Source organism: Zonotrichia leucophrys, chromosome 2 (assembly GCF_028769735.1).
Source record: "Zonotrichia leucophrys gambelii isolate GWCS_2022_RI chromosome 2, RI_Zleu_2.0, whole genome shotgun sequence".
NCBI lineage: Eukaryota > Metazoa > Chordata > Aves > Passeriformes > Passerellidae > Zonotrichia > Zonotrichia leucophrys.
Window position 1 is genome coordinate 18683246 of NC_088171.1, and position 27368 is coordinate 18710613.

General features: G+C 41.4%; 1 protein-coding gene across 3 annotated transcripts in view; it reads right to left on the reverse strand.

The window, feature by feature from the left end:
* The window catches only part of KIAA1217 (KIAA1217 ortholog), a 356974-nt gene extending 330763 nt beyond the window's left edge, over positions 1–26211 (reverse strand). Inside the window, exons 1-2 of one of the 3 annotated variants that reach the window (XM_064704110.1) lie at positions 25736–26211; positions 4679–4776 (exon numbers count right to left, since the gene is read on the reverse strand). In XM_064704110.1, the coding sequence (XP_064560180.1) occupies positions 4679–4742 (64 nt within the window). In that variant the 5' untranslated portion in view covers positions 4743–4776; positions 25736–26211. Of the gene's footprint in view, positions 1–4678; positions 4777–25425; positions 25546–25735 lie in introns of those variants that run through there. The other 2 variants (XM_064704108.1, XM_064704111.1) reach the window with 2 other exon arrangements.
* Positions 26212–27368: the final 1157 nt, after the last annotated feature.

A 27368-nucleotide genomic window follows, 5' to 3' on the forward strand; every position in this document is an offset into this window, starting at 1 on the left:
CCTCCTCAAGTTCACTAGGGTCAAAAATCCACCTTTCCCTATTCAAGAGGAAAGTAAACATCCTTCTTGGAAGGAGTAATCAGATGGTCAGAGTCCAAGACACCTTTGCAGCTCATGAGGAACAAAAATGAAGAAATCAAACAGTTCCTCAAGATGCCACCCCAGGGCCTGCTATGTTAAAAATCAACACTTTTCTCCTCCTCAGAAGGTTCTGTAAATCCTCTTGAATAGAACAAAGGAAAGAAAGAAATAACACCTCCTCCACTCTTGATGAACGCCCAGCTGGGTGAGGACTCTGCTTCTCAGGCTACAAGCTGGGGTCTCTTTTCATCTTCATGTGCAGATGCGTCTGCCTTGAAAATGGGAAAAGACTCATTGCCTAAGGAGAAGCATGGTGCCCTGGGTCTCACCTTGAGGGATGATACATCCACTGTGCCAACACTGCCCAAGTCATGGCCTGGGCAAACATTGTGCCCAGCTTCTGAGGTCACTGTGTCTCCTTATTGACATTTCAGTGGAAGACACAGCATTTCTACAGCCTGGGGAGGAAAGGGTGGAACTATCACCTCACAGAGCAGATCAATTTCAGTCTCCAATTAAAATAGACAGCTTTATGATTACACCAAAATTGTACTAGGGCAGTGCTCAGGGCTACAGAACTGAGGCTACAGTGAGTGGTAAATGAATCTGCTCCATCATGCAAAAATAAGGAGGAACACAGGATCTCTTTATCACGGCTCTCTTCAGTGTGTCAGGATCCAGGAGCTACTAAGAACTACATCTTGGAGCACAGAAGAAGGTAAAAAGAGTCTTACAGTACTTCTTTTTACAGGCCATTTGCCTCTCTCAGGATGCTGCACTCCTCAGAAGAATATTTTGCAAAATTTACTTTATATATATATATATATGCAAAAGGTTGCAGAGATAAAGAAATGCTCTCAGTGCCAAGTCTCTTGACTTGCCAGGTGTGAAAACAAATTCAAACTGATGAAGTGAAGATCTTCACGCATATACATACTCTGTAAAATACTTTTTTAACAAACAAGGTAGAACTTAAAAGATCAGGAAATTGGGCATTTGTTCAGGATGCAGTTTCCCCCCATACAATTCAGGCACCTCACAAGAACATCTGTGACACAAGTATCCCATCACAGGATGGGCAAAGGTTGCAGTTATCCCAGAAAGAAAGAAAGGAAATTAATAAAAAGGAGGAAAGGGCTGATAAAGAAGTGCCAGGAACCAAGATGCTTCCTTGGATTGCCAAAGAAAGGTAAAAGCAGAAGAGAAATGCAGAAACCACACAAGCCAGAGACACACCAAAGAACAAGGAGAGAAAACAGTCCTGAGAACAGCACACTGGCAAAGGCAAAACCTGTAAGAAAAACAATTCTGACTCATTTAAATGACTGAGAGAAAGTCAAAATTGTTTATCAGGTACATCTGTTTTGCTTATGCACACAGGCACAGGAAAGGCACAGTGCAAATACCTTAGGCACCCTATCAAGGAAAGTCAATTTCCAACTTGGGCATTTAAAATACAAACATCCAACATAAATATATATGCAGAGATAAGGACTCAGAAGGAAAATTTGAATTAAAAGATATCAGGAGCACACACACACACTGCTCACCACACTCAGAAAAAAAATCAATTTGAAAAGCAGAAGTGAAAAGAAAAACACCCTCTGAACATGCAAGTTTGGTAAATGATGAGCATGTAATGCAACTAGCCAAATATGTGTAGTGATTATTCATGGCAGCAGGAAAATAACAATAAGTAGCCACAAAGAATCACAAGATTCCCTTTAACTCCATCATTTTCACAGGGGTTTTCAAGAACAAGCCCAGGAGTGGTGCCAGGGAGGGAGAGGTAGAGTAGTGCCAGGTTGATGAAGCTCAAGCTGCTCAACAGCTTTCAACTCCAGCTAACCCAGCTACTGAAGCTGGTCCTTTCAGCTCCTAAAATCACTGTACTGGGCTGCAGCAAAACTCCAGCTCACTGCTGAGAATCCACACCAGTTCAACCAAGGCTGGGAAACTTCCATGTGCTGCAGCTCTGCCCCACCACGCAGCCATTTCCATTATGAAATGAGGTTGCCTAAAATAAACCTATTTCATCTGGTATAACCAAACTGATGAAAATCAGTTATTTTCAAAAACAAGCATCAATCCACAGTGAATGCCAGTCATGGCTGATATGTGTGAATCAACTGACCCCCAAAAAACCTACTACTGGAAAGTGTTTGCATCATTAAAAACAACAATAAAGCAAATTTCTACTGAACTACATCCACCCTCTTCCAAATTAAATTAATGAAGTGAATAATCAACTGTGGAAAGAGGTTTTTTTAAAAACATGAAAATATTTCTTTAAAGCAGATACAAAAGGTTGTAGTGTCACTAACTAGAGATAGAGGGAAAGACTGAGACACCACCCTCCTAGACCCCACTTCAAAGCCTTGCTACCTCCCAGCTTTGGCTGGAAGCAAAATCCCAAAGGAGAGGTAATTTTCAAGTACTAAACCTTCTTTAAAAAAGTGCTTCAGATTCAAAGAAGGTGTCTTGCAGAGACTCAGAGTCTGTCCCTCAGAACTACAAACACAGCAGTACGATGAATTTAAACTCAGCCTGTCTCAAGACAGCCAGTAAGAAATGCAAAGCATGGTGAACAGAAACAGCTTCAAACATTTGAGCTTACAGCATCACAAAACCTGATGACAAGGTAACTCCACTGATCAGATCTCAAGATGAGAGGAGCAGGTTGCTGACATCCACCCAAGAGGGAAATATGAGTACAGTCCCTCTGGGGGCACAGATTGCAACCACAAACCTCAAAACATTTATTTTGCCTGAACAGGACCTGGTCATCAGTTCAAAAGATCGCTGCCATTGTACTGATGCTGCTCTGCTGACAATGACTTCACACACATCTTCATATCAGCATAGATGACACAACAATTCACATTTCTTCTCAGCAACAGCCATCACCCACCACTGCTGCAAATCCTCCCAGAGACATTGCCCCAGTGCCCCAGCCCTCAAACACCAGAACAGCCCACAGACAGTGCTTTCAAGATCACAAAGTGGATCAGTTTAACAAAATAATTTATTAGCCCTGACCATGCAGACAGATCTCTCAGCCATGTAGTTTCCACCCCAGGGAAAGCAGGACAACAGGCTCAGACTTCCTCTCAATTTGTGGGCCTCTAGACAGAAAAGACTCTTCTTTGCAATCATCTTCTCCCAAAAAAGATGATGGGACAAGACAGGAAATAATCAGTTAGCAACATAGCTTTGAAAGATCATTTCCTGGGAATCAGACTATTTTTCAAAATCAGCAGCATCTCTACCTGTTGATTCAGACACTAATGACGAATGTCCACCACTGGATTAGTGAGCTAGATCTTGCTAAAGCAACTACAGTAGTAGATCAAAAACATAAGTATTTGGCCTTGGGGAATTCAGAGAATCAAAACCCATTTTTGTCAGAACCTAAATGAAATCCAAAAGACAACAGTCCATCAGTAATCTACAAGTTTCCTAAACCAAAGATCTGAGGAACTGTCCCAGTATCAGACTGCACTATCAATATAAAACAGGATAATTTCTTCTTAGCTCTGCTTGTCATATTCAGGCTTCAGACTGCCTAAGAAAGTTCTTTGTTGTAGAAAAACTGAGAGCATATTTCTTCATTTCAGGTACATTTCTCCTTCTTTCCTTATGTAAAGTAAATGATATAGTTAAAGATGTCAATGAGTACTTTAATTGCCCTTCCTCTTGGACAGCTGGATCAATTCCTAGAGCCTTTCCTTTAGACCCATGGGACTTGTTGCCAAGGCTATTAGAAGGATCTAGGTCCAGAAGTCCACAGTTCTGTCTAACAGCTGACAACCATATGAAAATATCTAGATTTATTCCCAGATATAACTATTGTAAGCAGAGTTTTTCTCTGTCTCACCAAGACTCCCCAGCAACATAGTGATCACTGATAAAATCATAAAGAAAGGCCCAAGTCCAATTCAGGCACAGAAAACAGTCAAATGCCTCCCTTAGAGGGTCAAACAGGGGGTCCCAGCCACACACCACACCTTACTTTTGCAAGAGGGAAATAATACAGCTGGAGTAACACATGGAAAGTAATTATTCCATAACAGGTAGTCACATCTAACAAATTTCAGCAGTACATGGAAGATGTGATGGAGCTCATAGCACATGAAGGAAATCAGCAGTGTTCATGGCAGAAAAAAAAAGTTTTTCAGAAATGAATTTTTTTAAAGAGAAGGCATTTCAGATGCACATCCTCTAGGCCACCTTCCTCATCCCAGTGCTTATCTTCTGTATATATATATATATGTATATAAAGACAATGAAGGTATAATTCACAACTTAGTGAGCATGTCCAACTGCTGTTAGTTCTGCCTTTATATCCTCCCCATCTCTCCATCTAACACATAATCAACTCTCCAGAGGAAACTGACCAAAGCATGTCAGAAATAAGAAAGCCATGCATCCACCCCTTCCCAACAAACCGCCCTCCAATGCGGATGAAGCCAGGAAAGCGTGGTGTGACACACCAGAGGGGGCTGATGAGACCAGCAGAAAGCTGTTGAGCAGGTTTGTGAGGACAGGCCGTGGGGTCAGGCAGCATTTTCCATGCCAAGGATGAGGTTTCACTTACCCAGCTCCCTACAGGGCAGCGCCACGCTCCAGCGGGGCGGCCGGGCGGCTCTGCCATGAGGCATTCCCGGGCATCACAGCACAGCAGCTTCGGGAAACCTAAAACAGGAAAGGAGTGAGTCAAGAGTGGGTGTGCTGAAGTCCCTCTGGAAACCAGCACTGGCAGCCTCCCACAGACAGCCACAGCTGAAAACCCTGCAAACGACGCTTCATTGAGGCTGACTAACCAAAACATTGTTTGTTAAAATGCAGTTAAAGCTGGAAGTATGAGCAATTTAATAGCTATTCGCTTCAGAAAAATATTGCAACATCAAATATTTTTAACCCAGCAGAAATGCCCTGCAGCATCTGGGTGACAGCAAGGAAAGACAGTCAGGTCTTTGAGTCCTATTCCCCACACACAGGCACCCACTCCCTTGCCATTGCCTCTGATTGGAAATGTGACTTTCCCTAAGATTAGAATGCCAGGTGGGAATTGCAGGAGGAACTGTCTGTATGTCCTCATAATGAATGCATTCCAGAGACAGGGAAGCTGTGATGACTGTGACTGATTTTGGTACAGATCAGCCTGCAAAAGGGTACAAAATGCTGGAGTCTGGGCCAGCGGGTCCCCTAAAGTTGCAGGCAGCTTCCAGGTGGGTCACACCTTCACCCTTTCCCCAGGCAGAGACACCTGCAGGTACATCCAGGCTGAAGTCAGGGAACACGCACATTGGACAGGTGAGTAACAGCACTAAGATCTGGTCACGTGCAGAAATAAAATCCAAAAGTAGCCACAGAGGTGCTTTGTAGCCTTGTAATTGTGCATTCTGCAGGCCAAAGACTGCAAACCTGTGCATTTATAGTTGCACCTGCTTATGGTTCAACCCTTTAGACCTGATTAGATTATACACTGCATTGGCAATATTTAGATACTGTATTAGCAACAGATCTAACCACAACCATCCATATAATCGGTGAAATACTTTTCACACCTGAGTCTTGTCTCTACTGCTCTGCCACAAGTTAGCAAACAAATGATCCAACTTCTTAAAGCATCAACTCCTCTTTCATCACAAGGCAGACCTGACATATGCCCAAAAAAATTCTGAGCTCTCAGCATTTCTAAAATTTTATTTCAGCTTTATTTCACTGGTACCCATTTTCAAGCTTCATCCATTTGTTATTTCTAGTAATTTTAAATAAAACATTATATCTAGAAGCAAGATAATAAAGAAGAACAACAACATTATTTTCATCATTCAGGAACACTGCAAGTTTAAAGATTATCAGTGTGATTAATGTGATTTAGGTTCAAGATGACAATATCTTGAACTAATGACCATTATTAAAAGTACACCAAACAACGTGGATCTACTGAAAGGCTGAGATATAATTATACAATTTTCCCTTTAACTCGCATCTAAGTGGTTTAATAGATATTTCCCAAACTTAAAGACAACACTGCATATTTACAAAGCCTTGTAGGCTGATAAATACAGCCTATGATCTCAAAATTTCAAAACAGAAGTAGTTAAAAGAACACTGCTTGACAGTAGGGAATCACTGGTCACACCTACCAAAGTTTGGCCACATTAGTGAGCTTCCCACTACCCCAAGAGAAAGCAAAAGGCAGAATCCCAGTGCCTCTGCCTCTCCTTGCCCCAGTTTCCCATCAAAAGAGCATGGCATTGGAAAAAGCATGGCATTGCTCCAGTATTGCCTCCACATCATGCTTCAGAACAAGCCCAGGCAATCTGTTAGCTAGAACCACAGATTCACATCTAGGATTGAAAGGGCCAAAGTACTTGACCACATACAAATAAGTGAGCCAGGAGAAGGAAAAGAAGACAGAGAGAATAGCTGGGTTTATGTCTTCAGAATTGAAAATAGCAACACTGTTTATTTAATCCGGAATGCAGTCTACACAATCACAACTGACAAAATCAAAATCTTTTGTACAGGCTATACTTGATTAAATTAGTTTAATTTTCACTATAAAATTAAAAAATAATTACTGGTTTAAAAATAACATAAAATATCTTTTCTCTAAAGAGTACTGTAGCAGAACATGGTTCATTCTTCATTAAAAAAAAAGAAGAGACTGAATTGCTTGAACACAAAAGATAACTCAAATTCATCTACCAAGTTGTACCCAGCAACTCCAATAATTGCATACAGAACACAAACATGCTTTGTTGAGAACTCACAATATCTAATCAGCTATAATTCCAAATTTTATTTTCCATTTGTAAATTACCAAGGGAGAAAACTACACAACAGGGATGTAAAATAATATTCTAGCTGGAGATATTTTGCTAACACATAAGCTGCTACCCACGCCTTCCCTAATGCCTGCAAGGTTCTTCAGATTCAGAACTTATTTCAATTGTTAGTTTCTCTTTGAAGGTATTTCAACTACAATGCAAGCAATGCTCTAATGAATTCTCAGTGCTGTGCTATCTTTCCCAAACAGTTCTTTTACATCATCTACAAATTTGGATGCTGAGATGTACTTGCTATACTCGTGTACATCTCTGTTTTTGAGGAATGTCAATATTATCATCAAGTGAGATGTTTTTAAGCTTCTAAGCTTAAAAAAAAAAAAAAAAAAAAAATAAACACACTCAAAAAAGCCCCAAACACACACCTTCTACAGGTTGATTGCTTACTCACATTAACCTGTTTTGGCAATTAACCCTCCTCACCCTACTCCGCCTGCCCAGCTGCTGACTGGTCCTGCACAGGTCTCTGGAGCAGGGGAGGGGGTTTGCAGGGTCCTGCGAGGGGCACAGTCTGGGCAGCACCACACCAATGAACTTCACCCCTATCCCTTACAAGGTTCATCCTCTGAGTAAGCAGATCTGGTAGCTTGCCTTCCTCCCCAAACCTGCCTCTGTGAACAATCATTTTTCAGATTCATGAGTAGTCGCTGCCATGCTGAGCTCCCAAAACACCACGAGCTGCCCTAGGGACGTGACATGCTGGGTACCTCAGCAGAAAGCAGATGGCAGCTGCCTCATGCTTAGAGTATCCAGAGACCACAGCCCTTACTGCTAAGGGACACTTCTGACATTGTCCCATGTCATGCCTTCCCTGTGATGGCATCTGAGTACATTTTGCCACCAGTTAAGGTCCCGCTGTAACAAGGACCCTTCTGGAAGGGCAGAGGCAGTGGCAGCATAGCTCAGGCCTTTGTGTCCTGCTGCAGCAGTGACAGGCAGGCTTTCCAGTGAAGGAGGAGTATTGTCAGCTGCATCTGTACACTGAACTGTCCAAAACTAATTCAACTAAGTTATAAGGAGAATATTATAAGAGGGAAACAAAAGGCTACTGGTCTGCCTTACGAAACAGATTTTTTTTCCAATAAGCTAAAACATGCTTCTTTGAGGCCAGCAGTCAAGGGAGCAAATACCTCATTTTTACCAGCCCAACTGTAAGAGTCATGCCAAGCTTACTAAAAATGCAAAGGCAAAAAACAGCCACAAATTCCCTCTATTCCAGAGCATTCAAGTATTTTATCAATGAATGAAAGAATTAAGCCAAAATTAGAAGTCTTTTTGACACAGATAATCATCCTATGTTCTTTCAAGAAAAGCAAACATTTCCAGGTTGTAAAAGAGCAATGACAAAAATGTCTCTTCTTGTGTAACCAGCAGCTGACAATTTTATACAATAAATAATGCTATTTTATAGTAATGAGTACAACATCAGCAACACAGTAAAGTTAACATAGTAACACTGACAGAAATTATCTCTGTTCTCTATTAATCTGCATTCTTTACAGATGGTTATTTATAAAAATTAAACATGAAACTGAAAGGTTATCTATGGCCATATTAGCAAACATCTGCTTATGATTCTGATTTCATGTTTGCATGCTATTCTTGGAAAAGCAACCCTTTTTAAGATGTACCAGATGTGACCAAGTGTTCTTAATGGTAAAATATTTGTTTCAGCAAGATAAAAGTTCAGGGCCAGGAAAGAAATCACATATTCTGCAAAGAGCAACTGCCTTATACTGCTGCTGCTGAATTCTCCAGAGGAAAAGTGTTTCTGAAGAGGGAAAAATGCAATTTATTTAGTGTGCCACTACAGATAATGACTCTTATTTTTAAATATGAGACATTCAAATGTATAAACATGGACTCAGTTTCAACTTTCAAGCAGAGAAGTTATGCATGACAAGAGCTGCATCACCTATTCACTCTCCAGCATGGGACTGACACAGTAACCTTCACTCTCCAGTGGCAGCAGCTTAAGCAGCCTTCCACAAACTGACTTTTGCTCCCCAAATGGCCTCACCAAGATTTCTCCTGCTCACAACAAGAAAGAAACAGCTGACTGTGGGACGGGAAGGTGTTGCAGGCAGCAGATGAGAGCTATAGCAAGCAACATGAGGGAGTTAATGTAGACCAAACCCAGGAGAGATGGGTTGTTCAATTCTTTCCTAGGTTAAGCAGTTACTAGGTTATAGGGAGACACTATTTCCTAAAAGTAATAATTTTTAAAAAGGGTTCTGGGCCATCAAATTATTCATTAATTATGTTTGATAGATACCCTTTGAATGAATAATACTGCTAATCCATAGGAAATAGATATAAAAAGAAAGGAAATTAATAACAAAAAATAGACTAGCTGAAGATTAATTTAATGACAAATAAAGAGATTAACAATTAAAATTAAATTAGGAGTGTGAAAACTTCTTTATGCATCTCAGAAAACTGAGCTATCCCAGTCTTTCAAGACTCACATTTTGCTTTTCACTCTCTTGCCCCACTAGTTCTCATGCATCTTCAGACTCAGATGAAGTCTCCAAGAAGGGAACACACCATCCTCCAAAGAGAACCCTGGAAGGTACAAGCGTTTGACCTTGGTGGCCAGGCAGAGAGGCTGGCAGGTCCTGCCCCAGGGGTGCAGGGCCAGGGTGCTCTCCAAGCCTCCACACCTCTCAGCCATGCTCCTCCTGGCACCAGAACGGGTTTTTCATTTGGGCCTGTTGCCCAGATAATATCTGGGATCTGCAGAAGATTCCTCTCCACCACCACACTAGGCTAAAAAAACTCTAAAATTTGTAAAAGTGTGTTTTGCTCTCTTTGCTTCCCCTTCCGTGAAGCACAAGAATTCAAAGAGGGTGCAACTGGCCCAAAAATCTGTCGCCACACATACAAGAGGCAGGTCAGAGAGCTGCCCCACGGGAAGGGGGCTCTGTTGAAGGGAAAGTTATGCCTCAGTGAGCCATATAAAATGCAGCCAATTGAACTGCATAGCTCAGTGTAAACAGGGAAGAGCCTGCTTCCGCTTCCCAGCCATGGACCAAGCAGAGCTGGTGCTGCAGACATAGAACCAAACAGAGCACACCTGAAGCCACCCACGTAGGAAGGCAGTGGCTCAAGGACTCTACCTGGGACAAAGAGGCAGTACGATGGGAAAATGCAAAAGAAGAAACAGTAGCAATGGAGCAAGGGCAGAGGAATACAAAGACCAGAAATCATTCATTTAATGCAAAAGCACAAGCAGATCTGAAATCCTTCCAAGCCTCTTCAGCGATGATGTGCGCTTTTGTAAGCAGAAGTAGCTCTTAACATACTTTCTGCTTGAAATGGATTCCTCCTAATGGAATTCATTTCAATCTAGAGCTGAACAGCTTCCATTTTGGATATATGAAAGCATCCAAATGGTGTTTCTCACACACCTCTGCACCTTTGACATCATTTCAGATGCACCCCAGACAGATGAGCAAGTCATATACACACACAAGTGGTACATTAGCTACAGTGAACAGGAACATCTGCATTTAGCTATGGTACTTTGAAATCAGTAATGTAGCCAAGAAAAGAATTATTTGCAGCAATCAGATAAGTCATAAAGCTATTATTAATTCATATGGGTTTCATTCTCTGTTATTTCTTAAAATTCTTCAGGATAGAATAATTTTGGTTGGAAAATACCTTTGCAGTCATTGAGTCCAACCATAAACCTAACTCTGCCAAGTCACATTTAATCATAGAAATCTAACCATAACTGCATGGCAAAAGCCAAAGAGCAAGAAAAACCTACCCTTGGTGAAAGTGAGTAAAAGGGCACCATACACTATATAAGAGTCTTAAAACTCTGTAGAAAGTTGACTACCCCCAGGAACTGAGTCATAGGAAGAATGCCTAGACTCCTCAGCCAGCCATGAGCAGGGCACAGTTGAATTTGTCTTACCCTGTGTTCTGTCTGCTCAGAAAGACTTACTAAAATAATGTTTTTATTTAATGTCTTCAGGTATACATCTCAAAATAATGTGATTAGTTGACAAATACACAAATATTCTTCCCTCTCCTCCTATTGACATTAACTTATTCTGAATAAGTGTCCCAGCTCTATCTGGACCACTAATTTTCACACAGGTCTCAAATGAAAGTATGTCAGCAAGCCAACTGGTATTCTTCCTAACATTCATCATGTGTTTTCATTTGAGTAGCACGACTAAAGACAGGACAGTGGAAACAAAATACAGAGTGCTATACCCTCCCTCTGTCTGCCACACTGAATTCAGAGTACCTGTAGATGGTAAAGCAGTAGAAGACTGGAAGCAAGTCTCCCACCATTGCTCCTGTTTTTCCAGCAGCAGAACTGCATTGATGCCACAGCAGCAGTGGCAGCTTTTCAAAGGAGCTGCAGCATGTACAGAAATGGCTTACACAGCCAAACAGAAAATCTTCCTTCCAGTTTCCTCTGGCTTCAGACTAAAGAAGCAAGCTTTAAATCAAAACAATTCCTCAGCACATAGGGAAAGGCAGATGCCTTGTTTCTACCTGCACTAGAAAAAGTCATGGTTAAAAAGTTCATGTTGGCATAGCTTCACTGAAGGATCAGCAGAGATCTGAGCACGCTGTTGATGCAACAGTGGACAATGTAAGATCCAAATCTTACCTGCAAATGCATCTACTCCAACTCTGAAATGCACACTGTAGTGTGTGAGTGAAGACAGAAGAATTTGCTGAAAGACAGCTGCTTCTATTTTAAAGATGACCAGCGATATATTATTAATCACCAAAGGCATTAATATTTTATTCAAACTGTAATATCATTATTTGTTGTACTTGAAAATAAAAATGAGAAGTCAAATTTGTTTCTTGCGTTTTTTAAAACACAACTCTTAGTACCAAAACTTCTACTATTAAAGAGCAATTCATAGCTGAACAAAAACCAGTTAATGCAATGTTCCACTAACCTTCAGAAAAGCTGTTAATATTCAGGATTCTGCACAGCAGGGTAGTGTTGAGAAATTATTCCTTTTAAAGTTGAATTTCCACAACAGACAAAGGCATGTGTTAGCTGAATTCTATTTATGGCAATCATCCAAATATCAAATAAAGTTTTCCTGGCTGTGCTTCAGTCATCCCCATTTACAGCTAAAGAGTATTTTTATAAATGTAGACAGACAATAAAAAACCTGTGTCTTGTTTGCATCCAGTTCCACACATCTCAGAAAGAGAAAACATTACTTAGTAATTGTCACTTCAAGAAACACACCAGGAATGACTTATTGAAAAGTCCATCCTGTACAGTTGTAAACTCCAGACAAAAACCCAGGAACTCAGAAAAGACTACTAAAATACCACAGTGGACAAGGCAGAGCAACTAAGCAATGGGAGAACTGCACATATGTCAATATAATAGGGTACCACTCTGCTAAAGAGTTAAACACTTCAGCAAGGAACTTGAAAGGTTTTAACACATATAAGGAATAGAATTTAAAGATGCATATTTCTCTCATAAACAACACAAAAATAAGAAGTGGTGGTGGTGTGGAAATCAATCTGTGCACAACATCTTAAAAATTAAAAGTGTAAAAAAATCCCTGATGTTGCCATGTTTTAATCTTACAGCATGCAGGAAAATAAACTAAGCTTGTGTGTGGAAAGAATCCAAATACACTATGTATGAAAATTCAATTAAGAAATTCAAACAGCTTCATTTTGCTATACAACATTGTTGGATACAGTTGTTATAACAATGGCACTTCCTTATTCACAATTCTAAACTAAACTGGATTCTAAGGGTTCTTGGTTTTCTTCCCATCTTCACATTCTGTCACTACAAGGATTTCATTTCTCAAATGCTCAAAGAAACCCAAACACAGTATGACCAAGGTATATCAATAACAGCTATTTATCACCTGTTTTAAAACTTTGCTATGGTTACAAAGTCAAAGCTCAGAAACAGAGAGGTGATGAGGTGCTCCAGCCAGTCATGCTGGCTCTGTCAGTGCAGTGCACCACTCAAATTCAGATGCACACAAGTCCACCTGACCCTCTGTTTGTTCTTGTCATCTCTTATACTTGCTGTAGAACAAGAAAGGCCACAGCAGCAATGTGTGAATACAGGCATTGTTTCCTTTTGAGGCTACACCACAATATTTGACATGAAGAATTAAAGCATAAAGGCATTCAAACAGACTGTCCCTACACTGCAGCCATCTGTCAGGTTCAGAATTTTATTATGAACATGGATGTAGACGCTGTGTTTGTAAGATTTGATGTGTCCTAGTAGTTCCTAGCAGGATGTTTAGCATCTTGAACCCACAAACCATCTTCACATTTCATCTTCACTCATTTTATTAAAGCACTGTTATTCAAAGGTATTTTCTTTCATCATCCCCAAAGGTAAGAAATATTTATGCTCCATACAATAATTTTGGCTTCTACTTATAACTCAATTACTATGTTTGATAATAAACATAATTTTTGAAAAGAAACATGAAGTACTGTTTGTTAAACACTACTTCATGACACAGTTAAAATAAATCTATGCTGAAAGCCTGACAACTGCAACACCACTGCTAATAAACTGAGTGATCAAGTACGTGAAACCTGATGTGTTGCATGAAAGCAATGGAGCTCAAGACTCCTGTATCACTCCAGCTTCTTTCTCTGCTACCACAAGATCCCAGATCAGGAGGTAAAACTGTACAAACACTCAGAAGTGAGATCAAAGCATGGCATATGAGTCCCAGACTTCCTGCTTAGCTTTCTGTCACATTCAGCACCACCAACAACTATTTTGAACATACTCATGATGGAAACTGAGGGGAAAAAAAATAAAAAGAGGAAACTGAAAAAGAAGATTATAAAAAACACCCCTCTATAGTAAGAACCTGAATGATATAGCAGAAGCATATCTTATGGACAGCATTTGTTCAAAGTAAGCTTTCATCAAGCAGAAGGTGATACAATTCCATCTCAGGCTCTGCATCTACAGCCCTTTGTTCTTTCTAAAAGCAGCACTGCCAGTGCACAGCAAGCCTCTCTTACAGTGCAGATAAAGATGGGTGCAACTAAGGATGTGCGTACTCAGCCACAGGCAAACCTGTGTGATAAACACTGCACCTGAAAGGAATTCCTCAAGGAAATAAAGGTGCAGGTTGTTTGTAAAAATGGGCTATAAAACTATTAAGCAAGTTCTGCTAATATGCTGACATATAAATCTCAGGAGACAAGGAGGAACCTAAGCTGAGGACAAAATATGAATGAAAGATTCTTTTCTGTACTACAGAGCTAAAACACCAATAGAATTGGAGGAAGACAACAAGAGAAGTCAGGGGTGTAGCTGCTCTGGAACTGCCACTTTGTGTAAAAATCAAGGCAGGCTGCAACATTTCAAACTTTACTATTTATTAGCCCTTTTCTCTGATAGTATCAAACTATAGGAAAAGAAATAAAGTTCAGAAGAGTATTTCTATTGTGACACCCTCCAATTTCTGACGATTAGCTACAGATATGTCACTTTCACCTTCCTCTCCCACTTCACAAAACAACTTGCCTGACCCTATCAGTTAATGGTCACGTTGGTAAGTCCTGTTACCCTATGCACAAGAAAGGAAAATGCTCAGAGAGCTCACAGAAGCTACTGAAGTCTGCAGCCTCCAGAATTCCAATAATTCTGTGGTGCTACCATCAAAACCTCCTGATTCTTCCACTGGAAGAGCTGCAAGAGGCAGATGTGTGCAGTACATCCCTCACTCAGCACTGCTTGTCCAGCACGGCATCTCCTGTGAGCCACAGGAAGCAGACAACTGTTACTACAGAAAGAAACTGAGTGTTAATTCTGTTCCTGAGAGCTGCTAGCATTAGTTCCAAAGTTCAAAACTAAAAGCACCTGTAAAGCATCGGTTCCATCAGTCACTGTTTTGCTTATCCTTTTTGTTATAAGGATAACTCTGAGTTATCCTTATAGAAACAAAAAAGGTCTTTTGGAGAATATATCAATAAATAAGTAAATCACCAAACCGCAAATGAAGTATCAACAATTCTCAACAAGCAAATTGCTGTCATTTAATATTTAACCATGCAGGAAAATTGTGGTTTGATTATATGACATCTTTAGGACAAAAAAGCTATTTAGGAGACTATAAACATTTATCTTGTTGCTTCCACATGACAGAAAGTCTCACTTTTACAGTTATTCAGCTGTGTAAAACAAAGCTGGGGGGCCAGGATGGTGAATAGAAAGTTCTGCTCATGCTTGCTGCAATGCAAAAAAACCCTTTATTAGTACACACATAGTAGTTTGAAATTCTTCAAAATCAATGCATCAACAAAACCAATTACACATTTAATCAGTTCAGATTTAGTACCTGACATTTGCTGAACTGTTACAGTCACAGTAATTCAGCTGTCTGGTTACAATGAATAGCTAACTTTGCTATATTTGAATGTTTCATGTGATATTCAACCACAGAATAACTAGCCACAAGACTTTAGGTTTATGCTTCAGTGATTTTTTTGTCCTACATTACTAATTTGTTTGTACATATGGGTTGGTTTATTTCAAACAGGACAGTATGTGTAATGTCTGTATCATGCTAGAAGTTGCTAGACACATCAAATCTCACAAACACAGCCTTTACATAAAGGTCTATAATAAAATACTGAATCTGTGAGGTGGCTACAATATAGTATATATAATATTATATATATATATATATATATAATATAATATAGAATAGAATAGAATATATTCAGACCTTTTGTCTGAATACCTCTGTGCTTGAATTCTCTATGTCAAATACCATTGTATAGCCTCAAAAGGAAAAAGTGCCTATATTTTTCATCACTACCATTGCATTTCTTCTTGTAGAGCAAGTGTAAGACATGGAAAAAATAACCCTCTCAGGAAAAAAAAATTGTGAAAATCTTAAAAGGCTGAGAAACATTGTTCTGAACAGCAGTAAACTGAGGGTCAGAAGGACTTCTGTGTGTGTGAATTGAGGGTGCACTGCACCTAAGGAATAGCATGACTGGCTGGAGCAACGGACTTGCTTTGTGTTTCTGGAAAATTTTGCTTTTAAAACAATAGTTATGTTTTAAAGGAGTTGATAAATAGCTGTTATTGATATACCTTGGTCATACTGTGTTTGGGTTTCTTTGAGCATTTGAGAAATGAAATCCTTGTAGTGACAGAATGTGAAAATGGGGAGAAAACCTATTATCCTTAAAATTCAGCTTAGTACAGAATCACAAATAAAGAAATGCCATTGTTATAGCAACTGTGTCCAGCAGTGCTGCCTGGCAAAGTGATGTTCTCTTTGAGGGGGTGGGCAAAAGATCTTGAGACAGATTTTCACTGACTAGCATAATCCCCCAAAGAAGGAATAAATAAAATTGTGGTTTGAATATTTACATCACTGTACTTCATATCTTTGAATCTTAATAATTTTCAGCTTATTTGGTGCCCTTTGGAGATATTTGCTCAGAATTTTTTTTAAATGTCAGCCATAAAAACAAAACGAGTAGGAAAAAGTACAACTTTATCACTCGTTAAAAGTTGCCAGCAACTCTCGAACCCGGCAGGCTGCAGAAGAAAGAGACTCTTGTTCTCGCCTCACGTAACCTTTAAAACTCCGCCGGACACATGAAACAGCATTGATGGCGCAGCGCCTGGCAGCAGCAGGGCTGAGCCGCAGCTGTCCGGCCAAGGACGGGACAGGACAGGACAGGACAGGAGAGGACAGGACAGGACAGGACAGGATGTGCCCAGCGTGCTCTGCCCGGCGCAGCGGGGGCGCGCACACAGCCGCGGGGGCGCGCACACAGCCGCGGAGCCACCGCGCTCCCTCCTGCGGCCGCGGAGCGCTGCGGCAGCGCCCGCTCTCCCATCCCTGCTCAGCCACAAATCTCCTTCCATCTAACCTCAGAGTGCCTCGTTTCTCTTATCGGTGCTCCCACAAACACAAGGAGGATTTTCTCCTTAACAGGTAAAAAGAAAAAAATTATATATATATATATATATATATATATATAAAGCCATTAGTTGCCGGGCTGGATGCTACTGAATGGGCTAATTTTTTGCGAATGCTATAAGGCATTCAGAGGTCTGGTCTTTATTGAGCAATCCAGAGACCGAGCTCTGTGCCAGAGGCCGTAAAGAGAACCCCATAAAAGAAGTGGTTACAAGACCAGCATTATGAAATAATAGAGGTAAAGTAGTAGGATGTTAATAGCTACCCATGGAGACACTTGGTTTACAAGGAAATTTGTAACATTTGACATAAACAAGACGACACCTTGAAAACAGTAAAAAATGAAAAGGTTAACCTACCAGTAAATCTGCACCTATGAGTAGCCAAGGAAGGCAGAGTGGCCTCACTGCATCAATTGGAAACTTTTAGATGTTAGTGCAATTACAGTAATAACATCAGAAACTAATAAATGGTCATGGGTCATTAGACATCCAAACAATAACTCTAGCCAAACAATTGCAGTGCATGCTGGTGCTCTGTTAACATTAAAGCAAACATCAAAAGGAAGAATCTCTCCCAGACTCACCCACCTCCATGCCCTCAGGTTTTCCCTCAACGAGCTCCATCCATTAGGGCCTAAAGAGGAGCTCAGACAAGAGGCTAGAGTGCAACTCCTGCCTTTTCAACAGCTGTATCATTTAGCTGCTTTGAGGATAGTTAATGATGCTTATTAGCATGCTGACAGATGATGTATCCATCATTAATACCTTTAGTGAATACACCAGCAGCTACACACTCCACTGTAACACAGATAAAGCCTGAGAAACTGCATCTGCAGACACTGAACTCTAGCTCTGTGGCACTGCACTCACAGGTCCAGCTTTCTCAGCATTGCCATCACTTGAAAAGAAAGAAAATAGCTTTATGCTTTCTTGCCCCTAAGGATGTTGGGGTGTTCATCCAGCTGCAGAGATTTAATAGGAGACACATAAACAGACCTCAGCAAGTTACAATGCTAGGGTACAGAAGTGGGTTTAAACTTACTTAGGCTGAGGATTTGCTGAATGTTTTTCTCATTTTCCTGCCAAGTGATGCTGAAAGTGCTAACTAGGGGCTGAAGTAATTTGAATTCCTCAAATTACCACTCACAGAATTGCCTAGTACATCTTAGAAGAACCTGCTATGGAAGAACTGCTAGTCTAAAGGCAGCAATGTACAAAGGTACCTTGAAACACCGCTGAAAGTGCTTCAAACTAACCTTGTCTATCAGCCAAAAAGCTGATATTCATAATCAGGCCTTATGTTTCAGAGGAGCAGAGATGAGTCAATTAAACAACTTTTCTAGCTGCACAACACAGACAAAGCTTTGGGAGCTAGGTCCTGGTCTTGGCCCCACATTTGCTTTGCAAATGCTAGACTTTGGACTTGTTGCACACCTAATACTTGGCACTGCCTCATATGCCTAAACTCCATGGAGACAGGATATCAAACATAACACACACAGCATTCCCTCACTCTCTGCACCTCCTGCCCCAAGAAGTGCATTTTACTTTGGATTCCAAGGCACCCAACCACCATGTGTGCAAAACAGCACCGAGGTGAACCACGTAAACCAGGGAACTGATCCCCTCTTCTAAAACTCAAACCACAAAACCACCTGGTAGGCAGCACAAAGAACAGAGTCAAGATCTAACACAGGTACACACACCAAGCCTACAGGCTGGAGAAACTTGTAATCCCTAAAGGAATTTTCACTGTGAGGAGGGTCAAGCAGCAGCACAGGCTGTCCTGAGAGATGTGAAAATGGTTTTAGCCTGCACAGACATGACTGGATCAAGCCCTGGGCAGCCTGTTCTGACACCACAGCTGCCCCTGCTGTCGGCTGGAGGCCACTCTAGAGACTTTATGAGGTCCCTTCCAGCCTGATTTTCCCAAGAGTTCTTTCCATACATGCCACAACGTGTCATGCCACTGGACTTTGATGTTACTCTAGCCCCTGGGAGGTACTATTAGGGAGTCACATACAGATCAGTTAAAACTGATTCCACGAATAAGCATTTGTGTCTTCCCATTTTGAAAGTTCCAATCTGGCACAAATTTTCCTTATTATTGTGAAGAGATAGCACAAACAATTTTGAAAATACTATTAACTAGATACTGCAGTTCTTTAACATAATTTCTGAAGCATGATGTTTGAAAAGCAATTTATGTATAAAATGCACTGTCTTCATCCAAATTTTACCTCACCCCAAAATAAAATAATGAACTATTTCTACTGGAAACCAACCAGACAGTAGACCACAACTCTTTTCAAAACCAGAAAAATATTTTTGTTTGGAAAGAGTCACTAAACTATGAACTAGATCTTACAATTTTGTGATAAACATTAACTTTATTAAATAAATAAATTAAAAATACTGTGTTCTTTTAAAAGCCCTAATTAGGGAAACAATGTTGCCTTTTTATGGCTATTTATTAGACACTAGCTGAATTTCAATAATGAATTGTAATTCAGCACCATATCATCTATTTATATCCACTGGTCTGAGCCAACAGCAGCTTACTGCATGATTTTGAAGATTTTGGCCAGGATTTCAGCATAGTTGGCAAATGCAAGCTGGCAAGCTCTTAGGCAATTAAAGTCTTTATAATTATTATACCAGCACATACAAGAAGGATGGAAATGGGACTGGATGAAATACAGAAATCTTGTAGTCATGCTTATAGCACGTGACTCCTTCAATATTCCTGTGGTGATTTTACAGTAGCATACAACAACTATCCCATTGGTCTTTAAACTGAAAATGTTTAAGAATTAGCTCCATGTTTCAATTATGTTAAAAGAGGATTATCCATACTAAAAAGTGGTTTATTCAAACAAATGTTACAATGGAAAGCATTTGCTCACTAATGTTCAGCCAAAGTACTAATTACATATTCCATGACTGAGTAACAAATACGTATAATCCATCCTTATGGATTTCAACATGAAGACAAATAACTTCAAGAAACTTCTTCCAGCAAATCTTTCCAAATAATCTCTGTACAAAGTCATAGCAATAAAGGATAGAATAAATTTCCTAATCACAGAATTTAGACTCTTGCCAGACAGAATGCTGTTTCCAAGGTAGGACTTGTCATTACTAAAGCAATATTCAGTCCTAAGTATTTTGTAGTCCATGTTCTCTTTTACATGATCCCAAGAGAACCTTCTTGCTTTTCTCCATTGGCTTTCTAATAGCCAAAAACACAATGCTGGCATGCTTCTAGAGAGCCTTCTATTACCCTATTTCATGCAATATGACAAGAAAAAAAAAATGGTTTAAACAGAATATAGTGAGTTCATTATGATGAAAGAGAAGTATTGCTATGTTTCACTGATAAAATCCCTACTAGGTCAAAAAGCTGCACACAATTAATTGCTAAAATGAAATATTATTAAATGCTTAACTATAGTAGTCTTGCATACTCTGCTGACCATTGTACCTGAATAATACAACAAACCTCAATTTATGCAATGTAGTTTCAATGTAGGCTAAGGAAAGTACAGAATGGGGTAGTAACATTAGCCACACAGTGAACACCACAAACTGTAAATTAATTTATAAATATGTATTTTGTTTCCCAGAAAACCTTCTCTGAGACTGGGACTCCAGCTAGGAAAAGGTCTGTTTGGACTGCATATCCAGACTCAGGGTCAGAAGAAGTGCAGCACCCACCAGCATCAGCTGCACCAGGAAAGGAGGAGGACGATGTGGGGATGTTTGTGGTCCAGAACTCCTACCTCTGACATGATTAAGTTGTGTTCTTCCAGAGTTAAGGGCTCCTTTAGTCAGTAGTGCAAGCAGGGCTTCCTTCTCCTTTCTTGTAAAGGTAATTAGGATTTCAAGGTTTCTTGTGCTCATACTCTTTTGGGATAGAGATCACAGAAAACATGAATGAAAGTAAAGCACCAGGTAGGCCAGCTGAAGAATAAAATGCCAGCTTTTGTGAGTTTGAGCAGCATAAAGCTGTATAAAGCATCTTAGCAATAAGCAAGCCCCTGAAGTTTTTGGTTGTGGTAGGTTTAACTTGGTTTAAATTGCATCTTTCATCAAATACTCATCACCAATCACAAAGATGTTAAACACTCCTCTAAAATTCCATCACAAAGGAATCCACTTTTTTTTTTTTTTAGTAAGACTGTCTGAGCACAGGGTATCAAGAGAGGCTCTGGAATCTGCATCCCTGGAGATGCTCAAAAGTCACCTGGACAAGCAGCTCTAGGTGGGCCTGCTTGGACAGGGATGTTGGACAAGATGATCTCCAGAGATCCCTGTCAACCTTTGCCATCCTCTGCCTTTCAACCAAACTCCTACCAAATTCTTCAAAGGCACCATTTCAGGTCTCACGGCACCCAAAGAAGGGATGTAGAAAAGTAACGTGTCTCATAAGATCTGAAAACTGATTTTAGTTTATATGGCATGGGAAAGAGCAAAACAAAACAAAAACAAACAAACAAAAAACTCTCACATACACAGAGTTTATATTTTAGGCAATTTGGGACCTAAAGTAAAAAGTGGCAAAATGCTACAGGAGAAAGGAAGAGATACAGGAAAAGAACCTAAAGCTACCCTGTTTTAAAGAAACACATAGCCCACAAGATTTTACAGACTTGCCATTAAATTGCTCAAATCCAAACACTGTATCAAGCGATTTGGAGATACTCCTGCCTCTCAGGGTTTCCTGAGAGATTTTCAGTGGGGAAATACCAAGGGTATGTTTCCCCTCTCCCAATCCAAAGGAATTGGAACAAAAGGGATAACAACCAATCATTTTCATATCACCTTAATTTATAAAAAACAAAAATAGGGGGGAAAGCCCAAAAGCAAAACAAAACAAATCAAAACAAAAACCCCAAACCACCACCAATATTTATTATCAAGGGATGATTTTGGAATAATCACTGCACTGTCCCAATTCATTCTGTCCTCAACAAAAAAACAGTTCTTCCCCTGGCATTACCCACTACCCTGGGACAGACAATGTTGTTATCCCAAGGCTTAACAGTATACTTTAACGTTAACAACAAATACCTCAGCATTTTCTTTTTGTGTATGCATGTTTAGAGTTATTTCATTTCATGCTGACTTGGAAAACTACCATTCCATTACTTAATGAATTCTGAAGCATTCAGGAATATAGCCAATTCCAGCTTATATTGGATAAAAAATGGAAGAAACACTATTATTCAACAGTGCTGAGGGAGAAAAAAAAAGAAGAGAAACAGTCTCTCTTTACATGTAAACTATGTATACAAGTTCTGAGGCATCTTTAGTGAACCCAAATCTACAACTACAAATCTAGAAGAGCTTACAGATAAATATAATGTCAAGCACTATGTGCAAGTCTTCAGTGAATCAAGACCAAGGACCACACCTTCTCCAGTAAGAGGGATTGAGATGTTTGGTATCACAGCAGAATGTCCCTTTCCACCACAGAATAACACATTTGAGGAAAAGCAATTTATTTTTTGCAGAATTAAAGAATCACCGATGCCTAGCTGGAACGCACTGCTTTGGAAGAGGTCCAAAAGCTCAAGTAATTGCAATGGACTGGAAAGGCCTTCACCCCCAGGTCAGCAATTTACATTCCAGCTGGGCTATTTATGAGACAAAGCAGTTACCACCAACACGCTTTGAATGCTCGAGTTGCCAATTTCGGTGCCATTGCCGAGGTGCAAACACACACAGACACCACGGCAAACCAGACACATGCACTGCTTCAGCAGAAGAGCCCGGGACTGAGGTGGTGCACAAATTATTTCATTGGTTACCACAAGCCAGCAAAACTGGTCTGCAATAAAATTCCTCTCTATGGGCTTAAGGTTCTGCCCACCACACAGTGTCAAATACAAATTGGCATAAGGAATGGTAAGGAAAAATCATGCTGTTCTCCATTAGATTTAAACTCATTACAGTTTGATAAAAGTGATGGGTCAAATAGAAAAGATAGTCCATATTTTTTCTCCTTCCCTGCCAGCTAACATTAGTTCCATCCCACTTTCCCAGTTATTTCTTTAGTTTTCCTCCCCCTCAGCTTGCTTTGCACCCTCTGCTTACTGCTCCAGAGCAGATCCTTTTTCTTCATCCCATATTTACCACCCTCAGTCTACCTTCTCCTCATTGCTTTCCTCATTGCTTCTAACTTAACTTCCAGCAGACTGCAAACTCTAACTCACTAATCAACATAACTACTGTAAAATGGGTAAGGTTTATCTCTAAAACTTCTGTATCTTTAAAGCAAATTTTAAACACTTAGGTTCTCAGTACATGCATAAATTTTTTTGCATGTTTGTAAAAACTTCAAGTGAGATAGGGATGCAATAGAACATTTAAAAAAAAAAGTGAAAAATCAACCATGGCTGAGAATTAGAACAGGAACTAGAACTAAACATCCTCATTTTCAGCTCTAAGTGAAAGACAAGCTTCAAAATCATTAACTGTCTCCTTTTGCTTACAGCAGGAGGTCACAGCAAATGTCAAACACAAGAGAGCTGTTCAATTAAGGGCAACCTTACAAAATCCAAACTGTTACCAACAGCAGCCTAGACGTCATCTTTACCCCAACAAAACCACTGTCCAGACAGCCCCTATTACACAAGGCTTCACACTAAGGAGCTGCCAGGCTTTAACCTTCAATGAGAAGAAATCAGTTTAGTCACTCAAGAAACTGAACTGCCCTACCAGAGCACTGGCTTCCCTAGGCAAAGTAAAGGGAAAAAAAAAAAAAAAAAAAAGGCAAGATAACTTTTCCCAGCTCTTCCTATAGCCTAAACCAAAACCTACACACATGGAGTACCAGTACAGCAATTGATCACAGAGCAATAAAGCAATAAACAGGAGATTGCTATGTCAAGCACTGAAAGTAGATAGACAGCAAATCAGCAAATTAGGTAATCAGAACATCTGTTAAGGAAAAGAAGTCACAAAATAAAAGCAAATAAACAAAAAATCCTGACAAAACCAATGATGAGTAGAATAAAAAGGCAATGCTTTAATGCTTTTGGTGGGGGGAGGGAAAGTATCCAAATACAGGAGTTTTATTTAATGGCAAATTTATTGTTGCACATTGAATGCTTTAGAAAACATAGCTAATTTCAATTACAATAAATTGTCAAAATAGCTTTAGAATAATTTTCTGCCATAAAGGAAACATATATAGTTCCAGACACAGGAGCATTAAAAATGCTCAATACTGAACTTCCTCCTCTTATTGTGCAATGATCTGAAAATAAAGATTTTCTAAAATCCAAGACTGAACTATGGCATTATATAAAGTCTTTGGGCCTATGCACATCAGTCAGAGCTCCAGGTATACACAGTGTGAAATCAGAGGAGGTTCTGGCAGCAGAAAGAGTTGTGCACTATCAATGCTGCTCCCTAACCACTGCACATACAGCATGATCAGCTGTGTGCACAGAAATTCTGCATGCATTAGTTTGGGTGCTACCAAGTGAATTTGAGATTAGGTTTGGCTTGATGAACACAGAGTTAAGAGAAAATAGTTGGTATAGTTAGTCAGATATCTAGCTTGATCCCTGTATGAGAATGTCATTCTTAGACAGTTAGAGGATACAGATTTCTATGCATACTCACTGCACTTCACACAGTTCACAAGGTCAGAAGGAAAAAATGAATAATATGGGTTTGATAACCATCTCTAACATCCAGAAAGTCAGTTTACCAGAAGTCTACAAGATTACATCTTAATGCTTGATATTATGCAATACTTTGCCTAATAGTCTAACTGTGCTTTCCCAGTAAGCAGAAGCTACTGTCCAGGCAGCCTTCCTGAGCTACCAGAGATGTGCAAACGAGCAGCTGCTGATTTCCATGGGCAGTATGCAATGCTTATCTGCAGAACTCCAAACAAGCATTTTGAAGGTATTAGGACTGAGAAAGAACAGGAAATAAAAGCACATTAAGAATGACTGATTTTAAACAGCAGCACAGATATGCAGCACTAAACATGACATTTAAATATTCTGAAAAGCTGACATCACCATACTGCCCAGTACTGCATGCAGGGGCTGAACTTTGCCAAACACGAACAAGTCAAACCCTGCTATTCTTAAAGCTAACAATAGTTTTGCTTGAACTCCAGAAACAGCAGAAAAAGTTGACTCTCGGCTGAGAACACATCATACCTCAGGGCACACACATGGGCAAAGACATGCAAAACACCCCACTGTAGACATCCTCCAGACCCTCACACGGTCCCTGCGAGCAGAGCAGCAGGTTTAGGGGCGCGGACCCCGCACTTGGAGTGCTCAGGGAGCTCCGCTTTCGTCCTCAGGTCTCAAAGGAAAAGCTTCCGACTCAAACTGCACATTCCTAAAGGATTTAGGTTGGGGCTCTTTTCCTCCAGAAAGCACAGTCATTTTGTTGTGGAAAGCTTCTGCCAGCCAAACATGCAATACACACACACCACGCACACCCCACACCCCCCTCACGCTTTTCGGGGGAAAAGCAGTTTCTGTGCTACTCCATGCTTACCAATAAGTAACTTCTAAGTTTGACACATCGCTAAGTTTACTCACAAGCTGAGGGCTCGCAGGCACAGGGACAGCCGGACCGGCTGGAGGACGCGGCGCTCCCGAGCCGGCTGCTCCCGGCGGCCGCCGGTGCCTCCCCCGCGCCGGGCAGCGCTGGCCGCCCGCCCCCGCCGCCCCGAGCTGCTGACGGCACCGGCAGGAGGCGGCGGCGGGGGCAGCGCCGACCCCCGCCCGCTCAGCGCCACCTGCCCGCAGCGCGATCGCCCAAGGTCACCCCCTCCCCCGGGAGAGCCAACTTGGGCACCACTCACTCCGGCCGAGCCGGGATGATGCCGCGGCCGCGGAGCGCCGGGAGCCGTGCGGAGCCTCCGCCGGCCGCAGCGCAGGACGGGCTGCGCGCTCCCTCCTTCTCCTCCTTCTCCGCGCCGCCTCCTCCTCTCTCTCCCCGACGACTTTCACTTCACCTGCAGGCAGCCCGGCTGCGGCGGGGCGGGCGGCTCCGCAGCTTTCCGCGGGACCGCAGTCACTGCGGCAGCGCCTCCCGCACCGCGGGGGGAGCAGCGCCGGGCCGGGCCGGGCTGGGCCGAGCGTCCCTCCGCGGGCCGGGGCGAGCCCTGCCCTGCCCGTGCCCGCAGCCCCTGAGGGGGAAGGCACGAACCGTGGAGCTCCGAGGGCCGTCCCAAGCCCCTCCGCGGGTGCGGGAGCAACGCCACCCTGCCACAGGCGAGCCCCGGCCCGGGATGCCTCCCCCGAGGCGGGTGCTGCCTGCAGCTGTAGGGTAGGGATTGCCCCCGTGCTGCCAATCACCTCCTCGGTGAGGGGCTATAAATATTTATTAGGCATCCTAATAGCCGCATCGAGCTAAGCGGAGCGCTTTAGTCGTGCCGCTCCTGTGCTTCGAACCTCCCAAAGCAGCCCCACACGGGCACGGTCGGAACTCGCTCACGGGCTGGCCCCGCACCGGGACGGGCTCTCCTTCCACAGCCAGGGGGAGGAATAGGCCAGAGGGGCACCAGCTGTGCCCCAGCCCCTGAAACCTTCCTCCGTCCCTTCTAAGAGAGTGCTGGCTGGAGAGGTTTCCATCAGAGCAGGGGGGCGACAGTCTTCAATGGGAACATCGTATGAGCAGTTCTGTTTGGACCAACTGGGCTTTCACACTCGAACTGGGCTGTGAAAAGTATCTTAAGCTAGAAGTTAAATGCATGAGGAGCCCAGAAACAAGAATTTATGCAGTTATCTGTGTAATCCAATGGAAAATGAGGATGAGAAATTATGGAAACTTTCAACAATTTCATGCGTGTTTAAAAAATATCGAACAAAATAAACAGGGTCTCAAGACAGAAATAAATTTATATGAAGGAAAAATACTCCATTAATCTCTTTTTTCCTGTGGTGATTCCCCCCTCCTCCCCCTGCCCCCCACAAAAATGATTCTTGATGCTGCATGGAGCCATACAGGTATTGCAATCTTGCAATACCAGCTGCAACAACTACCATGCTTGTAAATTTTGTTCATCTGAGAATTTCAAGTGGCAAGAGCAAGAAATATCAAGACAGGCAGCATTTAAAAACTCTGATTAAAAAGTCACAAGCTTGCCTAATTTATTTTGATGGAGGACGGTGCTTTTATTTTTGCAGGTATGTTTAAAATGAAATCTGCTCATAATGCAATTTTGGTTTCTGCTTTTCTGCACCTCCTGTTCCCAGCTAGCTGACACTTCTGTCTGGAAGGTAGACAGCCTGAACTTGGCCTTTCTATCAAAAGGCATGAAGTTTTGCCTGCATAGTGTGCTGGGCAAAAACCAGCAGCTATGAAGTTGAATAATCCACTTAAACAAGAGATAGAGCATCAACAAAACTTCAGTAGTGTATATCCTTCCAAACTTCATGCTTGCTCATATAAATAAGGTGGTTTCTCTATGTCCCTGTGATTTTAAAGTATGA